The 27,022-nt window shown below is 38.8% G+C and overlaps 1 protein-coding gene across 2 annotated transcripts in view; it reads right to left on the reverse strand.

Moving 5' to 3' along the window:
• Window positions 1–27,022, reverse strand: part of HHAT (hedgehog acyltransferase) — a 146,949-nt gene that overhangs the window by 48,373 nt on the left and 71,554 nt on the right. For both annotated transcript variants that reach the window (XM_058020337.1, XM_058020338.1), the window contains exons 10-11: window positions 24,745–24,946; window positions 9,982–10,126 (exon numbers count right to left, since the gene is read on the reverse strand). In XM_058020337.1, coding sequence (XP_057876320.1) covers window positions 9,982–10,126; window positions 24,745–24,946 — 347 coding nt within the window. The remainder of the gene's footprint in view (window positions 1–9,981; window positions 10,127–24,744; window positions 24,947–27,022) is intronic.

The raw sequence follows: 27,022 nt of genomic DNA on the forward strand, positions 1-27,022 counted from the left end.
TGCTAGAACTCTCAACCTCAAGTTGATATGCAGGGCTGGCATTTGAGGCAAAAACAAAAAGGTATCTTTTTTTTTTTTTTTTGCTATAACTTGAGAAAATTTGATCTAGCAGGCTCCAAGTGGCAGTGGTTGTGGAATACCACAATGCTGTTTTAAAACTATTTTCAGGAAATAAACAACTTAGAAAGTTGTCATGAAATTCTCAATGATTGCAAAGCTAACTACAGCTGGTGTTCCAGTTCCTGCTGTGAGAAGGTTACTTTCTGTGTGTAGGAACTGTTCTCTCAAAAAGCATTTGTTAAAAAAAAGTGCGAGTCAGGACTAGCTCAAATCTGAGGACAAATGAAAGGGGGTGACAGACAAAAGAAACAGGATTCAATGGCAAGACAGAAGTAGCACCTACAAGACTCCTGGAAATTTCTGAGTACAGGAAAAGAAAGAGATTACATCATTCCTCAGAAAACTTTTGTTGATTGTTGCAGGTATTAGCAGAAATAATGTCTCTTATTAATTAGACACATACACGACACCACAACCATGAGTTCATTTATGTATAAATTTCCCAATAAGCACAGGGACCACAGTACTTGAAGTATTCTATACCCAGCTATGTGACTTTGACCCACTGTGAGGTTTTTGATATGTATGGCAAAAATACAGGGGAATGAGAAGGCAAAGCTGAATTACCCACTAATGAGCAGCCATGAGGTCACAGCAATTTTAAGCTTTTTGACAGAAAAATTGGTTTTGTTCTTTTTATGTAAATGCTGTTTAAGGCATAAAGAGTCCACACATTCAAACTGCTTCAGCCTCTGAAACACTATGCTAAACCAGCACATGCTGACCTGCCACACCAGCAGGGCAAGTGTCTTTGGGGGCATCATTCATTCCAGCGTCCACGCTAAGCATGTTGCCACCAGCAAGGTTCCACCTGTAAGATGGACTTGGCCAACCTACTACAACAACTGCTCATCAGACCATACTGTACTCCACTAGCAACATCACAACAATTTGAAAAAGGTTGTATGAACCTTGCCAAAGTAATTGAAAATCTGGGGGCATTTTGCCTGTGATCAGCAAAGCTCACAATGTAGCAAACTTGTATTTTTTGGAAAGAGCAAATTGACAAGAAGGCAGCACAAATTCCCCATTTTCTGTGTGCAGAGTAGTTCTGTAAGTCAGATACAGCACAATGGACAACAGGGAACTCTATGTGCAGTCATAGTGTGCACTGCCCTGCAATTTTTTTCACTTGTACAGGCACTATGTAAAGGCTTTAATTAGATAAAAGCTTTAATAAGCCTTTAAAGCTTATTAAATAAATAAATAAATAAATAAAGGCTTTAATGAGATATATGAAATATAGGTTATTTATGTCTGATTCTGTCCTTGGAATCATACTGATCCCAGCAGATATGTCTGCACATATTCTGGAACTTTCTAGACAGAAAAATCTTCCTGCATTGATTTGGTTGCAGGATGACGTCCTAACAATCAAAAGACAAAGACAAATGGCAAACTATTGAGATTAAACAGCAAGAGTTGAATTTAAACATAGCAATGCTCCAACAATTTTCACATAGAACAGTCTCAAACAAACATGATTCAACAGAAAATGGCAGAGCACACTTTACTGTTTCAACTCTGAAGAAAATGCCCCCAAAAATATGTGAATATTTACTTTTATACAGCTGTCATCCTTTGGGAGGTACAGAAGGAAAAATACCCAAATACTGCCTCCTTATTGCTGCAGACCAAAATTAATTTTTCTTGGTATTTTGCCAGTTCACATCCCAATGAACTGCACCCACCAAGCAAGGTCACACAAATGATTGTGAAAACAAGTTTCCTTTGTGCATGAAGAAGAATGAATCACTTAGAAAAATGTGACATCTTCAGTAATACTTCTGCTACTGTGTAATATTACTCTAAATTACGCAATTCATCAATATAATGTATTAATATATTCATGTATCGATGCAGAAAATGTATTTTTGGAAAAAACCCTAAGTAAGTTTCTGCATAACAGCAGCAACTGGGATTTCTCACTGAAATTGAAAATCTGGAGGAACAATGTTAGAACCCAGGGCACAGGGAATATTTCTCTGCCTGTCCTGAGAAGTCCTGATCCCCAGGGAAACACTGCTTTTAACCTTCGTCCATGGAGGCCTTTCAAGACTTTGGGATGAACTGGAATCTGTGAGTGTGTGAAATAGATAGTACTGTCATTTGTTACAGGGTGAAAAACTTCAAAGTTTTGGGGTTTTAGTACGGAGGTAGATGGAAAACAAGATGGAAGATTTAAGGTGTTGTCTGATCTCGTTCTTGCTCTTCATCTACTCCCTTTTCTGCAGTGTTGGTATCACAGAGTGATCGGTTAAAAAGCGCCACAATCAGACAAATAATTAGTTACTGGTAGAGAGGTAGAAATAAAATACATTCTAAGAGTTAATTGGACAAAATAGTTTTAAAAGACTTTGAACCTGTGTGTCTTGTGACTTTTGGTGCCTTTCTCTTCATACACTAAGTATGGTATGTAGACAGTGTGCTGAACTGTTGATAAGAGAAAAATAAACAGCAATCTGAAGATCAAAAAAACCAAAAGTCTTGTTCATCTCTCAATCCTGGCACAGCACTTTTTTAGGGGTCTCCCCATCAGGGGAATCCTCAGGGGGAGTTTCCACAGAACAAGAATGCTGTAAGGCCATAAGCCAGCTACTCTACAACAGAATTTTCCATACCAAAACAAGGGCCATCTGAAACTCTGAACTGCCAATAAGCAGCAGCTGCAAAGAAATTTGAACAATGATTTTGCAAGAGATGCATAGAAAAGACAGTGAACTATCACACACTCACAGGGACGCCACAGCTGACAGGTTTTGTGGATTCCTTTGAGTTCCTTTGCTGCATGATTTCATTCCTCCTGCACCTTTAAGCCCCTTCACAGCTAGATAATTACATTATCATTGCAACCCATTTCAGAAGTTGTTACAAGCAATATGGCTCCTAAGACATTGTTGAGTATTATCTGGCAAGACCTCGGAGCTAAAATGTCCAACTAAACCCTGCTGGGTAATGAGTTCTAACTACTTTGCTCCTCAGCCTCTTTCCTCAGCCCTTAAAATGTGCTAAATGTATGCCCTAATCTGACCAGCAGCACTCAGTTTCTGAAGGATGAACTGATTATCCTGAGGCCTTCTACCTACACATGAGGCATACAGGCAACAACTTATCTGACGGGAAGACATGATCTTGCAAGAGCCAGACTCGAACATACAACAACCAATACAGGAATCTCTCACCTTTTTTTGTTATTGACATCTCACACAGCAGTGGAGCTGCACAATAATAACTCATAGTTTTTAAATTATTTAAATGTTGAGAGAATTTTGGCATCTCTACTACTAATATAGAAATGAGTTTTTCTACAGCCACAACCTAATTTTGCTGTCTTCACAACCAAGGGCAAAACTTTGAAAGGCAACAATAGGTCAGGACAATGCCTTGAAAGATGCTGATACCACTGCAATTCTCAACTCAGGCACAAAGTGATTTCCATAAAATGAAACAAATAGAGACTGTTGGAATAATTTTCAGTCCTGTGTTAGATACAATGTCATTATCAATCTGCATCATTTTATTTTAATATCATAAGATAATGGTCCACTGCTTCTGTCAAAGTAAGCCAAAAAATCCACATTTAGGCATGTTACATCAAATATGTTACACCAAACTCTTTGTTCCACTCATACCTCTGAATCTTGTATGCCATGATTGTGGAAATTCCCATTTGCAATCAGTGCCTAAGATGCCCTGAAACACAATCGGAGATTGCTGTGCTGCACAGCTGGGGAGAAGTCCAAAGGCTTTCTCCCCCTGTAAAGTAGGTAAGGTGCTAATGAGAACATCTTTTCTTTTCCCTTTAAATTAATCAATTATCTGAATTCTGATTAGCACAGGATCTGATTTTGCTTCAAAGCAAGCCAGAAAGGGAAAACTGGAGGCAAAATAAATGCATCGCCATCTTCATTTAGTGAACAAATATTAGACATGGAGAAATAAATTTTAGTTTTGCTTTAAACATCTCTAATTGCTGATAAACTGTCTAATGAAAAGAGGGCTTGGAATGGGTCTGGAGGCAATTAAGAGATTACCTCTACATCATGATGACATCAGTATTTTCTGCATTGCTGGACAGATTTTTTTCTACCTGGAGACCATTCCCTGAAGTTGGCAATCCAACTTCATATCTAGGTAATGTCATATAATTATAGAATATCCAGAGCTGGAAGTGGAAGGGACCCATAAGGATCATCAAAATGCAAGTACTTGCTACATTTTACAGGGTTTTTGCCCTTCTCCTCACCCACTGGTGATCAGAACATCTCGGTAAAATTTAATTTGCAGAAACTTTTAAGTATCCATTTCTCCCCTCAATACTTTTCTCTCAAAGCATAGCAATATCATTTATTCAGGATCATGGCTCTAGACTTCCAATTGTGTTGATGTATTTCCTTCTTCCTAATTGTCAGCTTACTGCTTTTTTAAACTGCAGTAACCAAAAGTGCACGTATTTTAACTTTAGCCCTCAGAACATCACGTAGGAGAAGAGCATTTATGCATTTTGCACTGCTGTCAATGCATCTTTGCACAAGGTCTATTTTTAGTGTAGGTGGTAATTCACTGTTGATGCAGGAAGTTCAAAATCTGGTAGAGCAGTCAGACATCCTTCCCTGCAGGACTTCTGCCCAGACAGCCATTCTGTACCCCTGCAGTAAATCACTCCTAAGTGAGGGTGAAATTCACTCTTTGCTGGCTGTCTACTAAAGGACACCTTCTCAAAGGTTGGATGTTCAATCTAATCTAAACTAGGCTGCAGAAAATGCCCCTGAACACAGTGAAGAGCGACAGGGCATCTCATCCCATGCTAAGACAGATGTACATGGGCTGAACTGCCCTCCAGAGAGGCACTCCTCACAATTTGGCAAGGTAAATTGGATAGCTAAAGTACTGGCTTACAGTTAACTTAAATCACGGCTGTCCAATTTTCAGACAGCTGTTCAAAGTAAAATACACCTGAAATGCACCAAGTGCTCTCCTCAGTGATCTGGACACTGTTCCTGGTAAACCAGAAATAGACCAGGAAGAATTTTAGACTTTTATCACCCAATACACTTATGTCCCCTCCCAGTCCAATGCCTTCATCCATGCTTGATAAAATACTTCAGTCTCTTAACCAAAAGCACTGCACAGTGCTGGTTGCAGGGGTGAGCCCTTCCAAAGACAACCTTTCTTGTTGGAGCATCTCATTTTGAAGTGAAGCATTACTGAATTATGGAGAATACAGGATTAAAATTGGTTTGTTACATAGAAGATATTTCTCCCACTTCCTTATTAAACATCTGACACTCTTCCTCATGCGGAATTTTTTGCTAAGAAAGATCAAAGTAAATGCTTGCTATAGGAACTTTTTTCTTTGCACATAACAGGGCCAAATTACATTTTAGAAACAAGCACTAAGGCTGGTCTGAACAGAAAGAAGAGAAAGATTTTTCAGAACAAAATTAAGAACAAATATTCATACGCACAAGACACACAGACCTCTGCTCTCATAATTTTGCACCAGTGATTTTAAGGATGCACAAAATTATTTTTAAAGCCAGATACATTTAATCTATTTTTCACAAGAGGAAACAAAAGAAAAATACTAAAGAATACATGCTCAGGTATTAACTCCCCTTGTTTGTGGTATGGGAACTGTGGAAAACACTGCCAAAGCACTTCAAAACAAGTACCAGTCAAACAAGAATCCCAGGAAACTTCATCTAAATCCTGTTCTTCAAATGCAATTCACAAACCTTTGATAACAAAGGTATCCCACTTGCATGGTTCTCCTTGAACTGACTGTGCTGGCCCTGAGGTTTAAGTGCTTTCATATCCATATCTTTTCTTCTCCGCTTTCCAAAACTGTAGAGATTTTTGATAATTCTCAGTCTTTGCAAAAGAACAGACTAGATCCTCTCCAGTAACTAAAGAGCAAAACTAGAAGTGCATTTCTTACATCTTAAGCTTCAGTAAAACTTTCCTTTAAGAGCTGGTTGGTTTAAATTTGCATCACTGTCACATACATGCTAGCAGGAAGCTGCTCCTTAGTGTTCTGTTTTTTGGTATTATACAACAGAACTGCTAATTTCTGACTATGAATTGCTGTAGGCTGGGCATTTAGGGCCTTACAATACTGATATTCTGAGGTTCATTTACTTGCCAGACATGAAAATGCCATACACAACATCTTATGTTGCACCTAAACCTGCAGATCTGATTTCTGCTCTGAGATGTATTTTATTGCTGGAATTTAGCCTATATGTTCTTGTCTACTTTTTAGTGATCTACAAATGCCAATTATGTTTACAAACTGTGAAGCACACATCTGTTCTCCTATTTTTTTCCTACCCATACATGTACAGACCTTTATAGACATAATTCTGTGGCATTTGAACAAAGGAAAGGAACCAACGACTCTTTGCAGCAGATAGTGCACAGGTGGGCAGTTTTGTTTCCACATCTCTCTGCTCCTGACCTCAGAGGGATTTCATGTCGCACTAGTGCTGCAGAGCCCTCTGCCACCTCAGTCAGCCAATCTCAAGTCCTGCTGGGGGGTTCCTGAGAATGTTGAGATGTCCTCCCAATGCCAATGTCTATTCTCTGGTTTTAGAGTGGTGCAAAACCATGCTTAGGTTTCCTAAACCAAGGTAAATTTCAAAGAGATCAAAGAGCTTTTAAATAGAGAACATTATTTCTAATATTTTAACCTGAACTTCACAGAATATCTTCTTTCTTCTTGACCCAAAGCTAACAATTACTGACTCAAAGCAACTAGATACATATTTAGCAGATCTCAGTAGCCTACTGGACATTGTAACATTGCTTTGTCTACCAAGTGAAATGACTCAGATTTGGGTATTACACACAAAAGAGCTCTGGGGGTCCTTTGCCAGATTTCTAGACTATTTTTCACAAATCAATGACAGAATATAAACATCTGTTCTAATTAAAGCTCTACAGAATTGTAATGTACAAAAGAAAATCTTAATTCTTGGGAACTTTATATTGCTTGCATCACACCAGAAATGAAGCACAAAGATAAAAACCCACACAAATGCCCTCCTGCCTAACAGAACACCCACTCACCACCACCACCCTTAGTTCTAACAAGTCAAGCATATCCCCACTGAATTTTTATAAGGTGAAGACAAAAGCTTGAGTGCAAGCCAAGTAGCTAGATCATCTCATCTGTTCTTGGGCTGACAAAGGAATGATCAAAGAGTACATATTTGTAGTGTTTAGTTTAGTCTGTAAATATTGATGAATTGGATTCACCAGAACAGTGCAGACTACAAACCAATTTATCTAACTTTAGCTTTTAGCATTGCACACTGCAAATGTAGATTTTTATTGTCTCTCTTACAGACCAGCACTTAAATTTAGTTGAAACTGAAGATGAAGTTTTGAATAGTCCTTCTGGATTTGATTAGCCTTCAATCATTGAATGGCTTGAGTTGGAAGGGATCTTAAAGGCCACCCAGTTCCAACCCCTGCCATGGGCAGGGACTCCTCCCACTAGACCAGGTTGCTCAGAGATCCATTTAGCCTGACTATGGACACTTCCAGGGATGGGGCATCCACAACTTCTCTGGACAACCTGTTCCAGAGCCTCCCCACCTTTGCAGGGAAGAGGCTTTGTCCTGTCACTAAAGGTTCTTGTAAAAAGTCCCTCTCCATCATTCTTGTAGTCTCCCTTCAGGTACTGGAAGGCCACAGTTAAGTCACCCCAAAAGACTTCTCTTTTCCAGGCTGAACAATCCCAACTCTCTCAGCATTTCCTCACAGGAGAGGTGCTCCATCCCTCTAATCTCAGCTGCCTCCTCTGGACTCTCTCCAACAGGTCCCTGTCCTTCCTGTGCTGGGGACCCCACAGCTGGGCACGGCACTGCAGGAGGGTCTCACCAGAGGGGAGCAGAGGGGCAGAATCCCCTTCCTTGGCCTGCTGCCCGGGCTCCTTTTGGTGTAGCCCAAAGCACATTTGGCTCTCTGGGCTGCCAGTGAACATTGCTGGGCCATGTCCAGCTTTTCATCCACCAGCACCCCCAAGTCTCTCACTGCAGAGCTGCTCTCGACCTGTTCATCCCCAGCGTGGAGTGACACCCTTTTGCTCCACAGTAAGAAAACCACAATGGATCAGGTGTGTAGATGCAATACAATTTTCATGGATGTTTCAGCTTGTACATGGGAGTTGTCAGAACAACAATGCAGTTAAACAATACACTCACAGGCATCTGAGTGATCAAATACTAGAGGCATGCAAAGTTCACAAAGCTGAACACTGAGACGCTGACATTTCTACTGGTGGAGTATGAGCTGTGCTAAGCAAAAGCTTTCATGTTCTAAAAATAAAGTTAATTTGATTAAAACATCATGGAAACAAAGATGCGAATGACTAAACTAATTTCCTATTCCTGTCTTAGATGACTGGTACCTAACCCTTAAGTAACTCTACGTATTCAAGTGCAGGAGGAATGAACCAAAGAACTACCCCCCCCCCCACCAAGAAAAAAAACAAACCTAGAAAAACAATCAATAATTGACTGGTTCTGTTTTAATTAAATATTGTTATACTTCATAAAACATTATCCTTCATCAGTGTTACAAACCCCTGCACAGTCACTAACCCTTCTAACAAGGAAGGCATACTTTCTTGATATATATTCTCATTTAATATACAGATTGCATTATGGAAATAATTTGTATGGGGCTGTAAGGCTGAGATAGATAACTTCACTACTCCTTTTTTTTCTTTTAATAAATAAGAAGAGATGTTCAAATTTACTTTCAACTTTTTCTCTCAGCTTATTTTCTACTAATAGCCAATCAACTGGAAGAAAACAATTTCAGAGAAAACAAAGCCTTTCAAAAAACAGAAAACAAGCATTTTATGCTTTGAAGAGCAAAATCAAGTACTCCCTCTTTCCTGCCCAATATTAACAAAAATTTCATGTTAAAAATGTTTCTTTCTTCAAGTTCTTTGAATGTTTTTTTTCCTTTAGTTCAGAAGATAAATTGCGCCACTCATATACATAACTTGCTCTATGCATTTCACTATTTTGGGATGCTTAAGTAGGATCTTGGAACTCCAGAACTGATTTCTAAGCCATTGAAAGGAACAAGAGGAGAAAACACTGCAACAGACAGTGGTGGTCTTTTTAAGAGAACACTTCTAGGCACAGAAGCCTATTAGTACTTCCCTCTTGAGGAAGCAATATTCCTTTACAAGATCTTCATTTGCCTGGCAGCAGTAAGAACCTAAAAAGAAAACTGGTTCTCCTTACACTGACCTCTGGCAAAACAATTAAAGCTCACTCTGTCTCCTGAGTCAGCTCAGAGCACATCCCATACTGCTTATTCAGCAGCACCACAGGCTGACACTGTCACCCAAGTTCTCCTGTCCCCACACTTGTCCTCAATAGTCAGCAGGTCCCCAGCCTGAAAGCACATTCACTACCAAAAAAAAGCCATGAATGCTTGTTTAATTATGCTGTATTATGCAGATCTTACCCACTAGCCACTCACAGAATGTATGGGGTTGGCTTTAATACACCTATCCTTACAGACATGTGTTAAATGCACAGTGGGGATAAAACTCAGCTTGGTAACTTGTTGCACATTTATTACTTGATCTTCAGTGATTTCTCTTGTCAGAGAAGCCTGACAGCCCTCCTTCTAGGCTTGAATGGGAGAAAAGCAATGTTTCTTTGTAGTCATGCAGCCTGCAGAGTTATTTGAATTTTCTCAGATTTTTTGATAGTTTTGACCAGAAAAAAATTAACTCCCAGTTAGTGCACTGAGAGACAAACCTGGCTCAGCCCACCCAAGGTAACATTTGGAACATTCTGTTATCTAGAAAGCACATAAAAATAAACTTACCTTCCATAAAGATCCTGTTCCAGTAGATTTTTCCAACTTGATTTCCTCCAAGAAATATTAGATTTGATAAAATCAGCATTGAAGTGCTAACAGATGCTAGGACAGCATGAAGTCGACGACGAAATCTTGGCGAGAAGAAACATTCCTGAGGGGCAAAACAAAAGGTGCACATGAAGTTAACAATCCCTGCAAATCTTGAAGCAGCATTAGAAAAAAACATTGCCATTACAACAAACAACTTTCATACAAAAGTTCAACTCCTTATGGAACAGATCCCAAAGATTTTAAAATATCTAACAGAACCTCTCACCAATGGCATTTAAGTAAAGCTTCCTGATTAAAAGCAGTCTTGAATCATAGTTATGGCTGGAAATGACCTCTGAAGGATCAAAACAGGGTCAGCTAGAGAAGGCTGCTCAGGGTTTTGTTTGGTTTTTGAATATCTGTTTGGGTTTTGAATATCCCCAGTGATGCAGACTGCCCAACCTCACTGGGCAACTTCTCACAATAAAAGAGATTTTTTTGTGTTTAAATGTATTTTTTAATGTTTAAATTGGATTTCAGTCTGTGCCCCCTGCCTTTTGTCCTGTCACTGAGTACCACTTAGAAAAGCCTGTAGTTGGGTATTTATACACATGGCTAAGATTCCTCTGAGCCTTCTCTGCTCCAGGCTGAACAGTCCCAACTCTCTCAGCTTCTGCTCTTACAGCAGAGGTTTCAGTCCCTTCACTCTCAGTCCCTTGGCTGGACTCACTCCAGCATGTCCATGTCCCTGGTTGGGGAGCCCAGAACAGGACACAGTTCCATACATTCAGTGGATTAATTCTTATTTTACAAAATATGCTCCTTGATGAATTTTTGCTGACAGATGTGAACAGTAGCAATGTTCTAGGGTGGGTGATACTTCCAATAGGATCCAGTATAGAGTAAAACCCTTCAGTGCACAGCAAACAGCACCAAACCATTTCAGAAGTCATTAATCCTCTGGTTCATTAATAAGACATCACTGAAAGGTTCTAGGATCAGATTAGATCTGGTTATAGCAATGACTCTTAACAAATAGATACCTCTAAAAAAAAGTTCACATGTACATGTAATCTCAAATTTTCTTTTCAGCGCAAATGTTACTGCTCATGTTCAAGAAGCGTAATTATCCAGATTTTGGTACTGTTGTCCCAATGACACAAATAAAGGAGACCTCTCTCTACTAGTTTACATTTTTCTGAATCTGTATTTTGCATTATCACCTGAGGTGTGAGTGCAGCATGGGGACTGCAAGAACATGGTAAAAGAAGGATGAGGGAGTTTTAGCTTCCTCCATTATTCAGTTGCTAGAGGAAAATTTAAAGAACATTTACAGCACTTCACCAAGAAATATTGTCTCATTACTACACAAGGAAAAATATCCTGTACATTATGGCCCCAGGCTGAAAGCCTCTGTACATGGTGCCTGAATTTACAAAAGATTGAATGCTTTGTGCAAAGTGATGACCATTTTCCAGGGCATGGAAAATAAGGGAAGTATCACGGACTGCTCAGCATTCATCTCATAAATGGTGACGTTGCAGAAAACAAAGTCTTATGACTGTAGCACCAAAAAAAACCCCCAAAAAAGGCAGTAATTAATCTTTAATAGCTACAGGCAGACCAGAATTCATGCTCAGATACCTGAAACAACATAAACACATGCTCAAAACACACCTAAAAATACATTTCTAGACAATTAAATTGCTTCTTCTGTAAGCATCAAAACAAATGTTTCAAGTGCTAGATTACAGAGACAAATCTTCAAATAAATGACAGTTACAGGCATAGAAATACAATTTCAAAATATTACTGCAAAGTAATCTCTGGGAAATTGAACGTTAGCCTTGGTCAGAACTATATCTAGTATATGAGTCAGCCTGAGTCAGCACAAGAATGAGGACAGATAAGGTTTAAGGACAAGGGCTCCATATCAGTCAGTATGTACAACAGAGCAATAGCCAATCTTCCACACAATGCTATGAAGAATAGTCATGAATGAAAACAGAGACTGAGATTTTTCTCTGAAAATTCTGGATGAAAACAAGGGCATGATAGGAAGAGGTAGAGAATATAAAAATTATATAAATATTCACAGACACAAAAAATTGAGTTAGTGAAAGATCTTTTTCCCTTTCTAGTACTTCACATCTTCAAAGCTATCCAAGGACTTCCAATACCTTCTCCTTATGTTCACACACACACAGAGGACAGCTTAAGTTTGTCCCTTCTGAAAGGCATAGTTTCAGTGTATGGTCCCACATATGAAAAATGTATGTCTTTTCAGAATGTGTAAGTGTAGGCACACAGAGAAAACATTTGAAATCTTGCTATGAAATCCATGTTAACAGCAAAGTTTAAAAAAGGACAAGTTATGTTCATGGTAGCTCAAATTAAGCTACAGCTCAAATAGGGCATTTTCTATCATCAGATCTACCTTACACTCTCCCTTTGCCTATCAAACTTACTTGTCAAATCTAAGGAAAAACAAGTTAAAAAAACTTAATTAAAAAGTTTTAATTAAGAAAGGTAAAAAATCCTCTGCTAAGCAACAGAAAGAGTTGGAGATGGACAACCCATCAGACAGCTGGTGTTTAACTGCATTTTCCATCAAGGTAATGACCAGACTTGTTAAGTTTCTAAAGTTTGCCTGTTTTACAACCCAAAGCAGTACAACTAAAACAACATAAATAGCTAAAAAAGCTCTGCTAACTTTTTTTGTTTTAATGAGAAGAGTTACTAAAAAAATAAACTGTCACATACAGTACATCACCTTTTACAGAAGTGCTGCACATTAAACAAGGCAAGTTAAATGTAGTATAGACCATAAAAGCCCTTAGCCATTTATAGGGTATAAAGGAGCAGTTTATGACAGACACAGTTTAGACAAGCACTGAATCTTCACTGGGTTTTGCTGTAGCTAATTTCCATTAGCTTGGCTAGCCATTGATCTAAAAAGCAGTAAACATTTTCCTGACAGTCTTTGATATCAATGCAGATTTTGCTCAGCTGCTATAAAAGTAAAAAAGAAAACTTTCCTTAAACATCTCAAGCCATCTAGAATAAGCTAACTGGGAAAGTACCCGAGCAAGTAGTGTGCTCAAATTAATATACTGAAAGCATTATTTAGCAATGAAAAAGAAATTACAGTGGTCTAGATAACCCATAACAATAATTTTATTTAAATATTTACAGGCTTGTAAATTTTGTGAATGTACAGCAAATTGTTTACATCAAAGCAAACTTAAAAAAACCTCTCCACACCCATAACTCTTCATTATGCCATTTAATGCTTTTCACAATATGCTCCATTACAGCAATATAAACAACTGCTACGGATTTGTGGCATTTCTCTGGATTTTAGTGCTGTCTCTTTCTCTCTCCTCTTTCTTATTGGAAATACAGCCAGAAGACAGAATGGCAATCTTGTGTTAAAATGAGAATGAAACCATGGCTGCCTGGCTGAAACCCTGGTTTGCATCTCTCCTCAATGCTCCATCTTATAACCTCACATCAATACTTTACCATACTTCACCTTTAGTAATCACCAGCGTCCTCACCTCCCCCACACATTGTGAAATAAATAGACTGTAGCACTTAAAGTGCACCAAAACCCCCCCAAAAATAGACATACTATCATGATACTCAGCCCAACTGCATGCAGCATGACATAGAAAGTGACTTGTAAAACATTGGCTCAGGCAACCTTTCTGGAACTGAATGGAGTTCAGGTTATTATTCCAAACCCATTCCTGCTGTTCATGAAGATCAGCCTCAGAAATTTTTGCCAGACATTGGGAAAAACTTCCCTCTGCACACTGTTTGGTCTAGCAAAACTGGCAGCCATCAGAGCTCTCCCAGTGTTGCAGCCTTTGCAGCTATCTTACAAAAATAAATGGCAGTATCATGTAGTAGAGTACCTTGACAAGCAAATCTTATGCGTTAGAGAGTGGAGGAGGAAGACAGGCGTGAAAAGAAACTGCACAGTCCAAACATTTCCATTCCTAAATCCATTTCCACTTACACATGCATGTCACATTCAGCCTCTAAGAGAAAACCAAGCTAGAAATGGGAAGCTTGTATAATGGTTGTCTCTTGAGAAAGCTGATGAAGGATAACACACACCAGAATAGATCAATAAGGAGAGAATTAAGAGTTAAGGTAAAGGACATGGTGGAATTTTGAGTTAATTTTGAGTTAGAGAGAAAATACTTATTTAATTTGCTATGCAAGTTAATTACACCACTATGAGCACAAAATACACAAACATGGCAGGAGACGTGGCTTCAGGCAGCAGAGCAGAATTTAAAGGAACTTCTCTCTAGTGTCACTTAAGAGCTACCAACAGTAAATTTGCATTTTTACAGGACTGTTCACAAAGATAGCACTGAATGGCATTGAGAGATTAAAGTGAGGGTCCAGGTAAATGCATTTATTTCTTGGAGCTAGCCAACAACAGAGAAAATGCTGTGGGGAAGACTGACCAGGATAAAAAATCCAGCCTTCCAAATGGAAGCTGGTAGTGACAGGACAAGAGAGAGTGCCTTCAAACAGAAAGAGCATAGCTTTATATAAGGTATCAGAAAAACATTCTTTACTGTAAGGATGTGAGGCACTGGTTGCCCAGGAAGTTGTGATGCCCCATCCCAGGAAGTGTTCAAGGCCAGGCAGGATGTATCTCTGAGCAACCTGATCTAGTAGAAAGTGTCCCTGCCCATGGCAGGGGGTTGGAACTAGATGATCTTTAAGGTCCCTTCCAACTCAAACTATTCTGTAATTCTATGAAGTTGAGGAGACACCTAAGACTGAATTCCGTACCGCAGTCAAAAGTAGGCAGTCTCATACACAATATCACACTTAAGCTTTTTACAGAAATAGAACCCTCAGTATTTTATCAGGGAAGCAAGCCCACATTTTCCTACACCAATCACTCTTAAACTTTTTCTAGCAGAAGTGGTGGCATCATGGTGATTTGGCATTTCCCAAAGGCTTTTCATTGAGAGAGCTCCCAAATCCAACTGCAGGGGCTTGGCCTGGGAGCAGGTCCACAGCGGCACACTGGGTTAGGGAGGGCTCAGGAACAGAGGCACATGTTTGCCACCATGCTGCAAACCCAGCTCAGTGACAGAGTGACAAGTGGCAGGCAGTCTCCCCTGACAGACATTAGCTGGTAACTTCTTGGCAAACACTCATAAGACGGAAAACATCCATGTGTGCTGCATTTGCAAAACATCTCATTTATAGAGCTGTTCTGGGACAGATTAAAGAAAACTTCGCCATTAAGTCAGTGACGTTATCAAGCTTGCTTATACTGAAAATACTTTAACAAGTCCCATGTAAAGGAATTAAATTTCCTGCAATTTAGCAAGAGTCTATCTTCGTGGAGTAAAACAGAGATTCACTACATTTATATCTTTATGAACTACCCATCCAGAGAATTGATGATCCAAGCACATGGTAAAACAAGAGCGTGTGATAAAATTGGAGAAGCAGCTGAATTATCTCTTATGTGAACATATGCACTGTGGAAGAAGACTGCCAGATACTATGACCAGAGTGACATGAAACATACTTGATACTACAAACTGCAAACTAGAGATTACATTATTCTATTTTTATCTGCCTTTGTTTTTTAAGGATCAAGATAACCTAGAACAACTTTCTTCTTCTAAAAGTATACAATATTTTATTACTATCTGTTCTACAGACTTCATTCTCTCCCACTCACACCTATCAGCCAAATAAGATATAGAAACGGCACTATTTATTGTGTTGAAGAAATAGAGCAAATTAACTCCCATGAAAATAACACCTAGTCCTGCATTATCTTTCATTGCCTCTCCTGGTGTATGAGAGGAGACTAAGTGTGCTTCCTACAATTCCATCCTTTCAATTTCCTCAAGGTTTTTATTAGACAAACAATGCTTAAAATCTGATGCAAGGTTGACTCATCTTTACGTCACAAAACCAAAATTAAATGTTCATTGCAATAGTCTGTTATTTAGGGTTTACAAGGATTTCTGCGGGGGGGTGATGGATGGAGGGATGGATGGAGGGAGGGAGGGAGGGAGGGATGGATGGATGGATGGATGGATGGATGGATGGATGGATGGATGGATGGATGGATGGATGTTTGTGAGTAAAGCTGCTCAGTACAGGAAGGGTACAGGTGGTGTTCTTATGCATATCAGCAAAGAGCTTGGAAAAAGCCTCAAAGTTCTTTTTACTAGTGCAATTTTCTGAGCTTCAGTTTTTACCCTCCACTAAAGAATTAGGCCCCCCTCACAACATCCATACGACAGAAGGGATACCACTCAATCAATCTTAAAGGTGGCAGCCTTTCAAGTGCTTTCTTTCAGAAAATGTGCTCAGGTAAATGACAAGCCAACTCTTCAATGCCTTGAACCCCACGAATCACCACATTATGGCAAGAGTGAACACCCCAATACATATCCTAAATCTGGGTCATCCGCAATGCGGCCGTTTGCCAAAAATAACAGGACAGCAGAAACCAGCAGAAACCAGGAGCATGGGTGAAAAGCTGAAAGAGAGCGAGGAGCAGATGGGACAGTGGGAAGGGAGGCGACACATCCTGACTAACAGTTCCTGGCTATTTTATCTATCTGCACACTGAAAATGGAGGGCAGGGTGTGACTGAGCAGCTGGGGGAGCAGATGGGACGGAGGAAAGGCTGAAAATTGTGACAAAGCTCTGCCAAACAGAATGTCAATTTATTTAATTTTTAAAGTGAGCAGTAGAAATAAAGATGGGTTGGGTCCAAGCAATGGAACATCTTATGTTTGTTAATACACGCTGTCAGCGGGCAAAGGGTCATAGCGACAGAAGTGCGTTTGGGAGACTGCAGAAACAAAGGGAGGGACTACACGTGCTCATTAATGATAACAGAAGTTATGCTTGAAGATCAACAGGAGCCAGGGAAAGGCAGCTCATGAGAGCCTGACACCTCAATATGGTACACATTCCTGCACTCTGAAGCTGAGGGACAGATGTTCAACAGAGTAAGAGTAGAGACTGCAGCACAGAAGAGAAGAGCAACAAAAATAAAGAATTCTGGTTGAACACATGTACAAAATATTAATTTATGAAATCATCTAAAGAAATTGTGGAATCCCCAGGGCTGCAATGTACCAAGAAAGGAACAGGCCTGCAACAGGAAAGTGAACAAGATGTGCTACCAGATCTTATCCATCAATAACTTCCACACTAAGCAGAAGAATAAATTTACTCTCTCATCAACATGCACTGTACCCTTCAGTAATCATGGCAATCATTCCTGTTTGTTCTGTTCTTCACCTAACTCTAACCCAGAAACATCCCCTTTACTTCAGTTTGCCTCATTTTCCTGGCATTTCATCTTGCTTGCAGTTTTTCCCTCCCTTCTGCCCAACCTGAACTGTGGCTTGAGGTCATATCCCATTTCTTTTCAAGTTATATACTTTCCTTGCAAAGCAAAGGTAAAAATTAGCTCCTGGAAGGTTCACACACAAAAGCAGGAACTGACAGCATTTTTCCAAGAGACAGGATGATGCAAACAACCTGTAATTCCCTACATAACTCCTATAAAAAGAGGACCACACAATTAAAATCAAGCAGCTGTCAGTTAAGATCTATTTTCACAAATAGAACTTGATTCTGAATTTAGGAATAAATGCTATATATAGTATTTGAGAAGATACTCATCTTCTCTATTGATATCTTACTAAACATTCACTCAACAAAACGCTGTCTTGCACTAGCACCATTTCATTTTTAGATTTTCCAAAAGATCTACATTTATAGCATCTCTCAGCAAAGAGCCAACTCCCCCTTCTGTTTGAAGAAAGCCTCCTACCAGCTCGTATGTATCCACTACACTCACAGATGCATGTGTGGAAGCTTGACATACACACAAGGAGATTTCTGTACTTCTACATTTAACTCTTCACTCTCAAAGAACCTGCCCATTTGTTCTTTTTTAAGTGGCAGTTTGTGAAAAGTGCAAAGTGAACAGCACAGAAATTCACCATCCTCTTTTCTGTTTCATGTTTAAAGCAGGGAATTCAGCCAAGCAATGGCAGTGTACATACTCCTATAAATGTGTCTCAGCTCCCACTGATCAAGAGATTGGTGCACTCTTCTCTGTCTCCAAGTCCTTGACATCCCTGTTTTTGTTCTTTGGGTTCTCATTCTGCCCATGTTGTTCTCTCAGTTCTCTCATCCCCATTTTAACATTTTTACCTTTTAAATTGTAATCCAGTTGGGAAGGGATCCAACTTCACCAATCATTAGTGCTGAATTTTGATCTTGCCCCTTATGACTGCTACCAAATAAATAATACACAGTAATAATCCCCATGGAGACATTTGACAAACACTCTCAGCAAATAAAGACCATTCTTTCCCTGCAGCAATGTTCTGTAGCTCAAGGCAGAGCAGGAAGAAAAGAGCGCAACCACTCCTCAGGACTTCAACTCGTATTTCTGTAATTGCTGACATCCATTGCCTGGACTAATTTTTGAGGCAAACCACAGAGGGAGGCTGTAATAGTAACAAAGAAGCACATAACCAGCATCATTCTGCCTTGTTTTCACACTGTAGCATGATTTAGTTGCTTTTCAAACAGCATTAATGACCTAGCACCAGAAAATTGCCCAATGTCTCCAAAATGGAAGAGGAAGTAAATAATGCTGGTAGGTGGGATAAATGGTTTTTGGGGTTTTTTCATGACAACCAAGCAGCAATGCCAGGGGCTTCCCAGCTGACGTTGTCTGGAGCAGAGCAGTAATCATATCAGAGAAATCACAATGGTTTCTCCACTTCTGGCATCAAAAATAATATTTCTTGCAAAGATTAGACCAAAAAAGCCTCAAAAGCTAGAAAACAATAGAATGTTATCTCTGAATTATTTCTGCAGCCATTTTTGTCATTCACCACACAGAATTCCATATCACATTGCATATGCTTGTCCCTCTACTACATTTCCAGTCTTTGTTACTGAGTTTGAGATGAGAAGATCCCTCAGCAAAGAAAATCAGTGCCACAGTGCAAGTGTGCGACTGTGTGAGACTTTTTACTAGGGCAAACTCAAAAGGTTATGGGATTTATTTCCATTAAGACAAATGAAACCTTACCACAGAAGGGTGGAGAAGATAGAAGAAAATAAAATCAAGCAAAAGCAGAAACATAGCAAGAATTGCTTGACTCAGAACTTTTGTTAGCAAAGCTAGACCTCACTGAACTGACTAGGATACATCAGGCAAACCATATTTATCTTTGATGGTCACTCACAATCTCAGTACAAAACAGCACCTTGACTCAGCTTGCTGCTTCTGAATATCAAAGACCAGTAGTCACAAATCTGCTCTGACTAATGTTCACATCTAGAAGAACAAGTTTCCACCTATTTTGAGTCAGAGTATGTCTGCTTTGGATAGTAAAGATTTCTGGCTGCAGCAATGATAATGCTGAACTCAAGGTCAGGTGGGCAGTAGGGAGTGAGTGGCAAGCCCCAAGCCCCTTCCCCTAGCCTGGGTTTTGACATTATGGTTGGTACCTAGTCTGAAAAATCAATTCTGCATTAGAGAATAAGAGTTTGCTTAAGGGAATTTGTTCATTCTTAGAAAGTGAAGCAACAAACTCAAACACAATTCTACAGCAATTACATAAATATGTTATGAAGAAAGTACCATTGGTAATGCTTGTCACTTAAACAAATCACCATGCTGTAATAAAAATGTGTAAGAATTACACAAAACTATTGGATAAAAGAAAAGGCCAGACTGGCTTCACAATAGTACACAAGAGATATAAGTACTTTTTCCACCAAATAAAGTAAGAGAAGATCAAAGCCCAGTGCATGCTGAAGAACAGCTGTTAGCATCTTTATTTATTGCAGAGATCTTATTAATGATTTAATCTTCCAAGGTAATCAACAAACACATCTCCCTTGACTGACTTCATAATGTTTAGTCAGATCTTGTCTCTAATGAAGAAGAAAACTTTACTTGTTTCACTACTCTATAACTCAAAGTGAGTTATACTTGCAAAAAAGCACAAAAGGAAATAATTACTACCTTTTCAATACATATAGGACACATACATTGAATATGTACATGGTTGTGAAATACACAGGCACTTTCATCTTGGTCAGGCTGAGTGTGTACCCTAGCACAGCCAGAGTGATTAATGCAGCAGAACCCAACTGGCTTCTTTGTTTCACTGCTATTGAGTACAGAGGTTCAGTCTGCTACCCCACACTGTTTACGCACATTTACAACGGGGAGGTTCCAAGCAGTTGAGCTGCTCCCCTTCCATTTCCCTTCCTTGGCTTTTGTCTCTCACCCTGTATCGCTTTGGGTGCTTTTCAGATCCCTCTCCATGAGCTAAAGCATCTAGCAATAAAACAACCCAAGGAAGTAGAGCTTTCTGCAGGCATAAGGAGCTAGATCAGCTGAGCAAAGATTCCAGCAGCAAGGTGTGAGGAGGAGGAAGTGGTGAGACTGCAAGGAAGGCAGGAAAGAGAAATTAAACCTTTCCCCCTTCAACAGCAATGAGCTTTTGGATCAGCCTAATTCCCTGCAGAACCAGAGGTCAGGCTAACCAGTCAGAACCTTTCCATGCTCCACACCAGCTGTCTGCAGGATCACTGGACAATGCATAACTTATTATGAGTAAATGTAGAAATTTTAATGCATTAGAAGAACAAACACGGCAAACAAAATTAGGCAGAGAAAAAAAAAAGCCGAAAAATGCTTCACCCCACCCAAACTATGGAAATCATCTAAAATTCTGCTCTCTGGAAAGCTGAGGATACCAGTTGTCATTGACCCCATCTTTGGTGCACAAAATAATGGTGATCTTCTAACTACAGAGACAAATGTATGGAGTTCATTCCTCTGGGGAAAATAATAATCTAACACACTAACAAACTCTAGTCTAAACCACTAAGAAAAACATGGACATCATATAAAATGCTTCCCCTTTTGCAAAGGGGGGCTGAGTAGGAAATGACAGCATATTGAAATGGACTTAATTCGTGCATCTCATTGCAGCCATAAATGAAAATGCAGAAATCAAAGTATTCTATACTTCAAAAAAACAAAACACTCACAAGGATAGTAAAAATTTTAAATATGCCATACCTAAAAGTAGTTGGTTTCCCAAAATGAATTGCTTATGGTGTATTTAGTTTCTTACCAAATAAATCTAAAAATAAGATCTTAAACTACAAATTCATCATAGTATGATTTTGAGAAGAGAGATCTTTATGTCTCAATTTAAAAAAATCTTACTAGACTGAATGACGTGTTTTCACTTAACTGAAGAACTAAAAAGATAAATGTTGCTATTTCAATTTAGATTAAAACATTAATTTTATCAATCTGCCAGCTTCACTCCCTTTGGTACATCTTCCTTTTGGATGATCTCCAAATATTTCTTTTTCAAAAAGCCATTGATTTAAAGGTGTTGCCAGCTACTCTAAGGTGTAACTCATTCTAAATCTATTTTTATACCAAGATCTAATTTTTTTCATAGATCTGTTTTTCTATAGATCATTTTCCTTACAGAAAGAGAGGGAAAAACTTGAAATCACTGGGAGAATGTTAGCCATTAGCATTTTCTTTTATAAATCAGATACATTATTTATTAAAAATTAATACAAATTCTGTCATTGATTTCAAATGAGGTACTACTCAAGTCTGTTCATGTGTAAGAAATTAATACAGAAACAGAGAAGCAAAGCACTACCTTGCTCAGTACAGATCTAAATATCACCTAAAAAAGAAAGGAAAAAAATATCTGACAAAAACACAATGAAACTTCTCCCATTTAATATAAAGTTCCCAGATTCATCCTATCTTAGGAAGCCTAGAATTTACTGTTGTTTTATAGATAACATTTTGCTGAAAAGAAAATGTTAATTAATTCACCTCTAATTTACTGAGAACTAACAAGTAATCAATAAGGAAAAAAAGACATGAAGATAACTTCTCCTCAGACAACTTACTGAAACACTAAAGTTGAGGAGAGTGGAAGCTGAAAAGGATGTAAGAAAGCTCATCATCTCTTCTAGAGCTGAATGCAGGAACCAGGCACCTGTTTGAAACCAGTTCAAATTAAAAGTTCTAGAACCAATTTTTTGGGTCAGGGAATTTACTGTTTTCAGTACATATTTGTTTATATGCTGATTTTACTTCTCACAAATAATGACAGTGCTGCTTTGTTCATTTTGCTAGCTCAATATGCCTGAGATAATATTTTAAACCTGTCAGACTGCTACAGAAGTGTGATTTCCTCATATTGTGCTGGTCTCAAGCACTGGGACTGAAACTACTGTAAAATCTGCACAAATATGGGTGATATATATATATATATATATATATATGTAGTTAGCACAAGAATTCAGGGAAAGATGAGAGCTGAATATGCTCTTTTTGATTTTTAATCTTCCCTTCACAAGAGAATTGAAACAATATTGAGTAAGGAAAAAAAAAAAAGGAGGCAGTTTTGATACCATTCTTGGTACTCTTAGTGATCAATTCGGTCTTAAAAACAGAGTAAAACTGAAATTAAACTTATACCTCTAGACTTTTACTTTTTGTTACTAAGCACCTCCTGCTCAACTGAATTATATCTCTCAACTTTTAAGAATAATATATGAGGAGGTTTGCTGAACAGAATGGGTTAAAAAAAGCATAAACCTGTGCTCTGTATTTTTTCAAAAACTCATCTGCTATTCTGAAGACAAAAATAGACTTTCCTTTTCAAAAATAGCTCTCAAGAGCCAACAGAGCAACTGAGTGAAGCACAAGAATGCAAAGGATTTCAGCTTGTCAACAGATGAAATTTAAGTGAAAAACCCATCCCCCAAAAGAGGGTCTTCAACACCACAGTGATTGGACTTGCAGTACACTCCTCACCAAGAAGGATTACAAGAATGTTTCCAAAAAACAGATTAACAGGGGGAAGAGGAAATTTATACAGGGCACTGGGAAATTTTCAGTTTCTTTTAAATGTGGTACATCTCAGAAAATGTCATATCACTCCACCCCTTGATACGGAAAATGCAAAGTCCAACCACTCATCTGCCCCCCACTATCAGCATTCGAGGAGAAAATGGGAGTTAGTTAGAAAAGTGAGGAGAGAGCCACAATGAGTGGTTTGCAGCTCACGTTCTTGTAGAGAAACCTTCAAGGCACAAGGCAAATCAGCCATAGCTGCAGTGAGATCTGCCTCATGCACTAATGTAGATGCCAAAACTATGCATATTAAAAGTTCTGGCTTCAGAATTATTTCAGGAAAAGATATGAAAGGGTCTTCTAAAGTAGGTCTACAACCATATTTCCCAATAGAAATGGGAAACAAAGGAGACATGGAAGACACTGGATAGGCCTTTAAAAACAAGGGATGAAAATAAGGTGGAGGAAAAGGGTAAAATGCACTTGGTTAGGGGTTTAATTTATACAAAAATAGCCCTACTGCCAGCATCAGTTAACTATAATTAGAACTACATGTTAGAAATGAATCCAACATATATAACCTCACCTTTATAATGTCATTATAATTTCTATGATATTTAAGAACTTAATTCCCTAGAAGTTTTATTAAAATTTCTAATACAATGACATCAGATACAAAAAGCAAGCCCCTACACTTTTATTTCCTCCTATAGCTGGATGCCTAAAAAACTGTGCTGTCTTGCAGTCCAGAGACAAACATGTGCAGCTGGTCAGATGGTGAAGCTCAGTTTCCCCCTAGAGGGAGGATTTATGGATCTGATAAATTCATTCTCTAGGAAGGTAAAAATCTGCTTCCAGACTATCACTGAAATTGCAGGGACGGACAATTGGGTGATGTAAGGTAGCACTGGCTACTAAATTACTGAGCTGTATCAGCTGCTACACACAGGATGCCACAACAGTGAAAACTGAAAGGGGTAGGGATGGACAACAAGCATCATTCCTTGAGCATCAGGACTCCATCAGGCTGCAGACTGAGTCCCCACCAAAACAACAATATATAGGGTTATGAATTCTGTGCAATTATCACTAGTAAGGAAGCAAGACTTAAAAATTAGTCTTACAAACAGTTATTAGAAGATTTGGGATTTAGTAGTGAGCAAACCTGCAGATTAAAATGACCATCAAAATTAAAATAGTGGTTTTTGCATCTATTTGCACATCAAAGTCAATTTTGTTCTTTGCAAATTACAGCATGAAGGTCAAAAGTATAAGTAAAATGAAAATATCAGAGGTTTTCAAGGCAAAATAACGTTTTCTTTACTTGGCTCTTTAGTGGCATAAGATTTCCCAGTGTAAGCTTGTTCCCAGATGCAAGCAGCTGCTACACACACATTTGTCCAGGAAACACATGGTTAGAAACATACACTCCTAATTTTAGTGAAGATGAATATTTTAAGGCCATCCTGAGTGAAATCAGAATACAAATGTTAAAACTGGCTTCTGTTCATCCCTACACAACGTGACAAGCATTTGCTTACTCTAGGACTGCAGAGGAAGCTTTTAAGACCATGCATATTTCACCATCTGCTTTGCTGCTACTTTGCAAAATTCTAGTGATATGAACTATTATTACCTCAGATACTGGAGGGTGGGCAAGGGAATCCTAATTCTGTTATCCATGATTTTTAATCTTGGTTCAACCAAATTAGTAACCAGCAACTTCAGATGAGCATGGAGCCAGGAAACAAGAATATGAAATGGAGAAAGATTCAACTTACAATTAAATCTTGAATAAGTGAAATGGAAAGTATCCTCTTGGTGCCATTCTCCACAATTACTCCAAGCCAATTAAGTGCACCCCAGTACCACAAATAACTCTGTCCTCCGTGCCAGTAGCTCACAAAGGCAAAAGTGAGGGCTGTAGAGAACAGTGTTCCAAGCAAATTGGACTGAGATCCTCCCATTGGAACATAAATGTACCTGCAGGTGAAATGACAAATATGCAGTGCTGTTAGAGATTTCACAGAAATCTCAGAAAAACATCCACCACAGAACAAATGTGTCAATTTGTAGCATAAAAAAGAATGTCAAAAAACTACCTGATATGTTCTATTTACAGAGCTTGCCCTATTTTCTGCAAAGCTGTAAATCACTTCATGAAACATGTGCGAACTCTGCATTAGGCAAATATTTAGCACAAACTATATTCTCAAAACTGAACACAGCAAATATTCAATGTTTTAAAATAGAATAGTTATAAGTCAGCTACAGAAATTACCTGTAATCTTCATGTGAATTTGAACTATAAGATTATTAACAAAAAATTCAAAACATTATATAAAGTCACATACAGTCACAACCCATAGACTGTTTCCCATATGTCAGAAATGTAGATGCATGCAAACATACTTTATTACTAAAAGGTTGTAATTTCTTTCCTTTGAAATATTTCATTAAAAATTATGTGAACTGTAAATAATTCCTATCTGGTTCTTCTATTACACTCTCAGGATCATGTCAGTCTGATGACCTTTGGGGGACTCATACCAAAAACGCCTGGAAACCCATATGAAACACTCTCCATGCAATTATATTCTGCATGTAAACTGAACTCAGGAGTCATAACCTTAGTCATTAATTGATGCTTATAAGTGTCCAGAAAGCAGTGATGCTTCAGAAAAAATATCAGAAGCAATGGGATTCTGAAAGCTGACACTATTTTGTGGGTCATTTCACTTCCAGCCTGAAGAGCTACATCCACTCCCATCATTTTCTGATTAAGGCATGACCACTGGCCAGACACTGTCTGAAAGAGTTGCATATTTCTGCCAACACTTTGAAGAAGCCCATCAGGCAGGGGAGTCACCACCCAGCTCATGGGTACCAGCAAGGAGATGTGGTATCTGAGAACCACCAGTGACAGCTCTCCTCAGCTGTCATTCCTTTGGCATGAAAGTCTGTACTCGTATCTGAGACTATTTCTACTTGCTAAGGTAATTCAGGGATTTTTTATTTTCCAGTGAAATTTTGATCTCTAGTTATCAGTTTTCACATTCAGGGATAAATATAATTTTAAAAATTTAAAAGGGAAATTAACACACTGTTTATTCCTAATCTTAGGAAGTAAGAAAATAAATAATGGGGTAAAATACAGTGATGAACATAATTAAAGGGTAAACAAAAAGTCATTAAAAAAACAAGTGTAAAATGCTCTAAATTCTTTCTTAGCATAACATCAATACACCTTTTTAATTCAATCTGCTACAGGGAACATCTGATTACATGTTTTTCAGTATAGGTGCGCTTTTTCACTAAGCATATGAAAAATAAATAGAAATTAAGATCAATAATTTCTATTTATGTTGTGCTTTTCTTCTCTCCCCCCTTCCTATGTCTGAAGAGACACTTGCAATTGCAATCCATTAATCTAATGGCAGAGGGGTTTATCCCAGCAGTCTGCAGGCAGTGAATGTCCTGCAGGGCTGTGACACAGAGGGTAAAGAGAGCAGAGCTGCACAGGCAGCCTCCACTGGCAGTGGCATTGCCAGGAAGAGCTCAGCAGCATCAACACATTTGTTTCCAACTGCAACTCAATTTAGGCTGGCCTGAAGGGCTTTCAGCTTACTGTGCAGAGAAAAATAGGCTATTTTCTGATTTTTAGTGTTTGACAACAGCAGCTAGATAATTGAGCAGCAACAACTCATAATTCTGATTAATGTTAAAGGTTAGTGAAGTTTTAGCTTGTAGGGAGGCTGAGGGCAAACGTGCAACTGAAAATCCACTACCTGAAAACCTGTTTGAAGAAGGACAGAAGCCGAAAGGAATAACAAAATCTTTACTAACACTCTGACCTTCCCCTCCAGTACTGTGGAGAGCCTGCCTCCCTGCCCAGAGGAGAAATGGAAAGCAGAAAGCAAAGCCTCTCTCCTTCCCTGCTAGTGCCACGAGGAATTGGACAGGCAGCTGGCTCCATTCCTTGTCACAAGGGCAGTGACCACTCTCAGACCATGTGTCTTGCCTTCCCCTGTCAGGGCAGTTTTACAGAGATTATAAAGG

The sequence above is a fragment of the Melospiza georgiana genome, chromosome 3 (genome assembly GCF_028018845.1).
Source record: "Melospiza georgiana isolate bMelGeo1 chromosome 3, bMelGeo1.pri, whole genome shotgun sequence".
Classification (NCBI taxonomy): Eukaryota; Metazoa; Chordata; class Aves; order Passeriformes; family Passerellidae; genus Melospiza; species Melospiza georgiana.